The 8,891-nt window shown below is 33.5% G+C and overlaps 1 protein-coding gene and 1 pseudogene across 1 annotated transcript; both read right to left on the bottom strand.

Moving 5' to 3' along the window:
* The window catches only part of LOC109213500, a 4,235-nt pseudogene extending 3,622 nt beyond the window's left edge, over window positions 1-613 (bottom strand).
* Window positions 614-1,335: 722 nt separating this feature from the next.
* Window positions 1,336-3,968, bottom strand: LOC109213505 (PLASMODESMATA CALLOSE-BINDING PROTEIN 5-like). Its single transcript, XM_019377313.1, has 4 exons — window positions 3,584-3,968; window positions 2,076-2,555; window positions 1,937-1,967; window positions 1,336-1,842 (listed from the first exon to the last, which is right to left on the bottom strand). Exons 1-4 carry the CDS (start codon window positions 3,648-3,650, stop codon window positions 1,674-1,676), a joined length of 747 nt encoding a protein of 248 aa, XP_019232858.1. The 5' UTR covers window positions 3,651-3,968; the 3' UTR covers window positions 1,336-1,673.
* Between the last annotated feature and the right edge of the window lie 4,923 nt (window positions 3,969-8,891).

Consider the following 8,891-nt stretch of genomic DNA (forward strand, 5'->3'; position numbering starts at 1 on the left):
ATATATACACACACACACAATTTTTCTATAATTTTACTACAATTTCGTAAATATAATGTATATCGTGTCTTCTTCTTCTTCTTCTTCGAGTTTCAATCTGAAATTCAGCTAATATCAAGTCTAATCTTCACCGAAACACCCTCAAAATTGAGATATGAACTCCAAACCATATACCCAATTGTTTGCAACATCACCCAATCCAAACAAATAATGGTTTTTGAAAACCCAAATTCGGATTCAAAGCTTCAAAGCTTTTTAGTGACTGTCAATGGTGGAATTGCTTCTCTCTTTTCCTTTGCTTTACATTACTGAAATTAGGGATTGAGAGATAGAGAGAGATGTAGAGAGAATCTCAATTCTTTGGAACAACACCCAATTCAAATAAATAATATTTTTCGAAAACCCAAATCAAATAAAGAAATATCTGAGCGCATCCATCAAATCTGAGTGTATAGGAACCACTATATGAAACTATATTACCCTTCATATGCACAAGAAGTGATATTTGAGTGCATCCATCAAATGATGGGCTTACTTTCTGTCCTGGGCTTTGGACAGTTTTGGCAAGAGGCCTTATCTGTTTCCCTTCATCCAATTTTATTTGACAATCCATTTTAGGCATTTCGTGTGAAGTGGATAATTATTTTTATACAAATAGCCAATCGGATTCACTATTTACTTTTGCCAACCAATATACATTGATTATACACCGTTATTTATATAATATAAATGAATTATACATATATCATATATCATATATTAATCGGCTATTTTTAGTTTAAGCAGTTGGGTGGATGGCTATTTAGACTAGTTCTTCTTGATAATTCATAAAGTTTGGGCCAAGAAGTTGCACTTGTCTCAGTTAGGACACCGAAGAATGCTGCAAAAAGGCCTCCGAGCCAAAATTTTGAGGAGATGGAGGGGGTGAGATCGTAGTATTTGGAATTGTGTTCTTACAGCAAAAAGACCTTTTTAAGTTTCATAAACATTTGTCATTCACGAGTTAGCATATGTAGGTGAATCGGAGGCAAAGAGCAAAAAAGATCCGACTTTAATGGAGATGGTGATTTTGTTGTCAACTTCTAGCAGATGACACAATTCAACGAACGTCAATAGCTGAGGAGCAACTTTGAACATTTTCCTAAAGAAGTTAGATCGCAAAAGCAAGTTTGAACAGGATTACTCCATTTGTCTCAATTTAATTGTTCTTTTGCTTTAATTTTTGTTTTTACTCTTTCTGGGGTCAAAACGCGAAAGAACTCTCAGATTCTGTCCTACGCTATTCTTCGTAACGCGTTAGTTTTACATTCAGAAACTGTCAGTGTAACAAATTCCTTTAACACAATTCCCAAGCAAGATTCATTTCTCAGCTTTTCTACAGCAAAACAAAAAGGACTATACGTATCTTGTTCTTTTATCCACATAACTACTACTAGTGTTATATGCTTTTACAAAACCTACAAGAAAGCATAGTATCAACACTACAAATCCAGTAGCTCTACACACAAATCTTTTTTTCTCCCTAAATGCAAGATGTCATATTGGCAAAATTGATTTAAAAAGAAACAATTAATTCAATTTGACATCAGTACTCGTCACACCATTTTCCCAATCTGTATAATCCTGTCAAAAAAGCTTGTCTCCTCCACAATTGCCAAGAAATAAAATTGGCTTCAACAACCATGGTATATTAGCAGTATGACAAAACATGTTAAGATGTGGCAGTAGTAATTCAGGAACTTATTTGGAGGGACAGCTGCTGAAGTAGAAGGTGTAATAGGCCCAGCACCAAATACTGTCGAACCACTTGAATTTGTTGTATTCAAAATGGATGCACTTGTGCTGCAGTTCCCAACATTCATCAGAAACCTCTATATGCAAATGGTTAATTTCTTAAAAGAAAAATACAATTTTATTCATTTTTAAAAAATCTCACCTTGTTGATGGATATTGACATGAACCACTACCTGCACACAACATATAACATGCAATAAACTACATAAGAAAATTAAAGAATTAGGTAGACGACCTAGTAAACATATATAGTATTAGTAATTATCGATCTGATAACTCACTGGGATCGGTGTTTGTAGTAATAGCAGCACCAGCAAAATTACAGCTATTAGGAATTGGATTTTTCTGATAGTAGCTGTTGAATGCAAAGGAAGCGTGATTGCGGAGCGTGTTGGGGTTGTAGCAGCTGCCACCAGGCTGAATGGCAGAACAATCAGAACCACCATAGCCACAAGCATAGTCTAATGCAACTTGCAATGCTGTTTGTGAGGCAGCTTGGCTAGCAACACACCAGCTCGAGCCCGATAATGAAGATCCCGGTGAATTGGTAACGGATGGAGTCATTACCGGATTGGCTGGACCGCTAGTCGTTGAATCAGGATCTGAGATTGTTGGATTCAGTACTGGGATTGTTGTAATAGGTGTGGTGGTGGTCGGAGTTCCAATTGGAACTGTTGTTATTGGAGTTGTTATGTCCTTTTGAATTCTGGAAATGGTCTTAGAATTCTGTTCTACCAATCCTATGTGTGTAGCATTTAAACCTGCAAATTCACAACAGCATTAATAGATAATTTGTGGTTTAGATTTTAATTAGATAAAGATGCAGGATAAAAGTTTAAGCTTGGAACTCTTTTAACTGCTACATTTGCAACTTAAAGGGAATTAAGATTCGTTACTCGTAATGAAAGCGACTTCCAATTTAACTTTTACCAATTAGAATGAGATTTATGTTCATATAATTATGCCTATTTTCAATATACACTTTATGCTTGCTTGATCAAAACGCAGAATTACTATGATGAACTGAAAGAAGTATTATTGAGCCGAGGGTCTATCAGAAACAACCTCTCCACCTACACAAGGCAAGGGGTAAGGTCTGTGTACACTCTACCTTCCCTAAATCCCGCCGGTAGGAATTCACTAGGTATGTTGTTGTTGTTGAAAGAAGTATTAGGATTTGTAGAGTAAGGCAAAAATTGAAATATGATTCTAAAATCTAAATGCTACTTGCTCAAAACATTTGATTTGACCAGGGAACAAAAGAGGCACTATAGGCATTCAAAATTTGAAGGCAACAGACAATAATCTGTGTTGCTTGTGCATAAAAGAAAGCTCGGTAGGGAAATGATGAGCAAAGAAAAAGATGGATGCAGAGTCAAAAAAAGATGAAATTAGTAATCATTGTCCTTTTTAAAGGGAAAGTTTCAATAGTCAATCACTCCATCTGGATAATAATTCAAACAGGGAATTCAAATTGAAACTTAACATGCAAATTCTCCTATGCTTTTATGAATTATGACTTAAACATTTGAGACACAAAAATGACTTAAACATCAATGTTCTTTAAGATATATTAATAGAAGACTCAAATGGAAATGGGCAAAAGAAATAGTACTAAAATAACATCCTAAAGCAAGCAAAGAAGTGGGAAAAGAAAAAAGAAACATAGCATCTTTTTGGCTCATAACAACAGAGAGAATAAGACGATCTGTTGCAAAAGAAACTTATGCAGCCATTATTGGACATGGATTCACGTCAATTATTATAAGAAGAAGATAAAGCTCGTTACCTGAACAGATAAAAAAACAGCCGAGTAGAATGAATACGTAAAATCTCCTGAGAATCCTCCTATTCATTGTGCCAAAGTTTCTTACTTATCTTCTTCTCTTGTTCTATCAAATTTTGCTCTTACCGTCGTTTGAAACAGAGGACAAACCATGGCATGTCAAACCAACTAACCATAATGACATTCTTGAAAGCACATGATTTTGTGTATATACAGTTACTATATACCAATTTTGAGGAGTACAATCCCTTTTTTTCTTTTGTGGAGGTGGGGGTGGTGAGAGGGAGAGATTTTAGGTGAGAGAAAGGGAGAGAGAGTTGAGTAAAGGGAAGTTGAGACATAAGGGGGTAGGAGAGGGAGCAAGAAGAAAAAGGTGCAAAAAGGGACAAGGAGTAGAAGAAAAGAAAGTTAAAGAGGGAATTGTTTGGAATTTAAGTGTGGTGTGTGGATTCAAGTAGTAATGATGATGATGATAGGTTCAATTTCTTTTTTTCTTTTTGGTGAATTGAACTTTTTTTCTATTTCATGGACCACATCTAGCAGCCAATGAATAGCCAGGCTTGGTAAAAGGCAACCAAGTGATGCTACTATGTAGTGGCGTTTGGACATAACAATTGTGAAGTTTCGAAAAGTGAAAATAGTATTTAAAATTAGAGTTGTGTTTGGATATGAATATTATTTGGAGCTGTTTTTGAATTTTTGTGAGTGATTTGAAGTGAAAAATTTTAAAAGACAACTTCTTGAAGTCTTTCAAATTCCGAAAAATTCTTAAATTCAACTTCGATGTGAAATTTGAAATTTTCATGACCAAACACTAATTCCGAAAAAAGTGAATTTTTTTTATGGCCAAACGGGCCCTTATCCTTTCACAATCTATGTCTATTACACGCTTCCAAATCTGCTCTCACCACCGTAAATTATACTGCTTGAGTCCTATTTTATGTGATGGTATTTGATTAAATATAAAGTATAAGAAAGTATAATTTTTGAAACTTATAATTTAAAACAAGTCATAGATATTTGTATTGTTATAATTTATATATCATCTCATGAAGGGTAAAAGAGAAAATTTATCTTTGCACGTCGCAGGGCATCAAAGTGTGATTTTCGTCAAATGTAGCATATTGCGCTTGAACCTGGGATCGTCAGGTTGTAATTAGCTGGTGTTTGAATCAGTAATCAGTAGGATAAAATCTCAGTAGAAGTTCTTTCCCATTTTAAAACTTCCATCACATATATTAGTAGTAGAGATAAATCAAATCATAATCACGTTAAGCATACTTCTATGTCAAAGTAGTATATTTTGGTTGGGTTGTTGACTTGTTGTAATGTTGTATGACCTCCAACTACATTACTACATGGTATAGGTACGTTACATAATTATCTAACCTTTCTATTTCTTCCCCTCCTTTAGCCAAGATGTCTTGTCAATTGTCATGTTTTTTCCTTTAAGGTAAGACTTAGGAGAAGAAAATCATAAGTATCTGTTTCTAGGCACATGGTTTCAAATAGCCATGTCCCAAAAGCATTGCACAACAGGTTCAAAGTTGGTCATATGTTACTTGTTTTTTCACCAGCTCGTACATGTCTTATATTAAAGGAAATTACTGGTGAGATCTGAACACATCTGATTACTACTGTGAGTTTTTTGTAGGGCTCTTGAATTTTTCAGTATTTGAACCCCACTGGTTCTTGCTTTCTCCCGCAATAGGCCCACTACCATGGATGCTAACCGACCATCCATAGTACAAAAACTTTTATCTATTGTTGCAATTAACCCCAAAGTTTGTTTTTGAATTTTCTCTCTGTTGTTTACTATTTTGACAATACTAAGAAGTGATATTTTAAGTTCAAACCCTATTGTAGCATCTAATTCTTGTCAGTTAAGAATTGAGTGGTAATTCATTAATATGGAGATTAAATAATAACATATTATTTAGTAGATATATTTTTATTTCTAGATGTTTAGTTTATTGAACTAAAAATTAGATATATAGGGTATATTATAAAACATACGTGTGGTTTAAACTACAAAAATTGAATAAAGTTTTATTTTTAACTTTAACCTTGTCTTTCTTATCAGACTTTGGGAGAAAAACATTGGAGAAGGGCAAACTTGTCATTTTGTTGTTTATCTCGAGATTAGTAATTGTTGGAAAACTATTTCAAAGTTGTAGTAGGAAATTTTAATTGTTTAGGATTTGGTTTATTTAATTCATATCTAAATAGGATTTGTAGTTAGAATTAAAATAGGAATATGCTTTCATGTTTCTAGATGAAATAGTTTCGTACTATTATAAATAGAGTATTAATAGCTTATTTTATGTGTGAAGATATAAGCAGATTGTAGAGATCCTTCAGGGAAATTTATAATAAAATACATTTCCTTCATATTGGTATCAGAGCTTCTACGATCTTGGGAGAGAATCAAGTAGTTTTCGCTGCCGGCGGGCGGTGCTAGCCAATGTGTGCCGCCCGTCTGGCCAAAAAATATGTTGGCAAAATCATAGATAGTTGTCAACAAAATTAGACTATTTGATGAAAAGTTTCAATACAGATTCAAGGAAAAAAAGCAAGTTTATAGAGGTACAAACAGTATGGCACAAGAGCTCTTCTCTAAAAGTTGGAGAAACATTTTAAAAAGTTGGAAATTGATTACATGCTTCTATAAAATTGATTGTTGATGAAAAGTGCATCAACAAGTGTTGAAGACAGTTGCTTCAACAAAATTGGGTGTTAATGACAAAGTGCATCAATGGTTGGTAACAAAGTACATCGGCGGGAGTTGGAGACATATGCTTCAACAAAAATCGAGTGTTAGTGACAAAGTGCATCAATGGTTGGTGACAAAGTGCATCAACGTGAGTTGGAGACATGTGCTTCAACAAAATTGGGTGTTGGTGATAAAGTGCATCAACGGTTGGTGACAAAGTGCATCAACGTGAGTTGGAGACAGGCGCTTCAACAAAATTAGGTGACGTTGGTGACAAGTGCATCAACGGTTGGTGACAAAGTGCATCAACGTGAGTTGGAGACAGGTGCTTCAACAAAATCAAGGGATGGAGACATGTGCTTCATCAAAAGTGAAATTTGGAGAGAACTGCTCCAACATAACTGCACAACAAACAAGTTAGACGTATACAACTTTGAATTACAGGAGATTGTTGGAAAACTAATTCAAAGTTGTAGTAGGAAATTTTAATTGTTTAGGATTTGATTTATTTAATTCATGTCTAAATAGAATTTGTAGTTAGAATTAAAATAGGAATATGCTTTGTTTCTAGATGAAATAGTTTCGTACTATTATAAATAGAGGTATTAATAACTTATTTTATAAGTGGAGATTTGTGAGAATTGTTGAGAACTTTCAGAGAGTTATAATAACATAGTTTTCCTTCAGTAATTTTGAAATTATTTTTCCACATATTGTATGGTATAAAAATAATCATAATTGTGCTATAAACAATCCCAGGACATATATATGCCCAACCATAAATATTTTTTTGTCAAAAGTGTTGTAGTATATCTTGTGAAAGCGAAGAATTTGAAAGATTTTATCTACAACTCCATTAGAGTTGGAAAGATGCTAAAAATGGACTTTTGCAATAATTGCGGCTTCGTTTGTGGCTTTAGTGTCACTCTTAGGAAGCATATTGTAAATTAGTGAAAAACTGCAAATTCGCAACTGCTACCACAGTAAATTAAACTATTTAAAGTTGATCACTAGTATCTTCCCCGTATCCTAGCCTAAATAGGCACTTTTGACCAATTAATTTCAAAGTTCTTAGGTCCATGTATAAAATTTTATAATTTTAGGCTCCTTTTATAAACTGCAAGTAAAGTGAGTTCTTGGGTTGTTTCCTTTGCGTTAGTGACAATTGTATAATCATTAATAATTGCGCCGTTTCTACCACCTTCTCCTATTTCTCACAATTGAATATGTGTAGGCAAATATTTCGAGGTTTGGGCCAAAGGATAAAAGGTGAATTTATCAAAGCTGTCCATGAAAACTTTTATGGTTCTGAAGGTCAATGCTAAATTGCTAATGCGACTAATATGGTCACTGTTTGGCTCTCTGTCTAAGTTGTGACAGCAGGCCATCAGTGGGGCACGTAGAATTTGTTGTAAGCAGTATCAATATTTGTGTAGTTTTTCAAACATAGGATCTTATGCCTGCTTCAATAATTTCATTCCAGAATAATCTCAAGCAGACCTTTAATGATCACTACTAGAATTCCTGTAAAAAGCGACCAAAGATTAGCGACCAAATTTGGTCTGTCAAGAAAAGCGGTCAAAGTTAGTCGCCAAACTGCCGAAAATAATAAAAAAAATATTTGAAATACTTTAGCGACCGAAGTTGGTCGCTATTTGGTCGCAAATTTAGTCAAACTGTTGACTGGACTGGTCAGACTTGCTTGGTCAAAGATATACTGAGATTAGCGACCAATGTTGGTCGCTAAAGTGGGACCCACATAAAATTTTTAATAATTTTATTATTATTTATAAAACTTATAAAATATAAATATATATAATTTAAAACTTGCGACCAAAGTTGGTCGCTAACTGAAGGATAAGTTGATAGCAACCAACATTGGTCGCTAATATGGGACCCAGTTATAATATTTTAATAAATATATATTTATTTAAAAAAATTATAAAATATAAATAAATATAATTCAAAAGTTAGCGACCAAAGTTGGTCGCTTAATGAAATAGAGACCAACGTTGGTCGCCAAGTTGGGACCCAGTTCTAACATTTAATAATTTTTATTATTAATTTAAATATTATAAAAAATATAAATAAATCTGATTAAAATTTAGTGACCAAATTTGGTCGCTAAATTAAATTCATGTACAGTTAGTGACCAACTTTTGTCGCTAAATTAAATTCATTTACAGTTAGCGACCAAAGTTGGTCTCTATATGGTCAAAATTAAAAATCACTTTTGTATTTACTATTAATATATGTACTTACGCTATACTATGCACTAAGTATAAGTGTATTAGGTAATACTATATCGAAGCGGGCGTATGTGTCTATATATATATATATATATATATACTTACGCTATATTATGCACTAAGTATAAGTGTATTAGGTAATACCGTATCGAATATAGCTTATATATATATATAATATATGTACTTGCGCTATACTATGCACTAAGTATAAGTGTANTATGAATTGGAATTTAGGATATGACTTGAAATTTTAGGATATGAATTGAACCTTAGGATATGACTTGAACTTTAGGATATGAATTGGAATTTTAGTTATGAATTTATTGAACTTTAGGATATGAATTGGGAT

The sequence above is a fragment of the Nicotiana attenuata genome, unplaced genomic scaffold (genome assembly GCF_001879085.1).
Source record: "Nicotiana attenuata strain UT unplaced genomic scaffold, NIATTr2, whole genome shotgun sequence".
Classification (NCBI taxonomy): Eukaryota; Viridiplantae; Streptophyta; class Magnoliopsida; order Solanales; family Solanaceae; genus Nicotiana; species Nicotiana attenuata.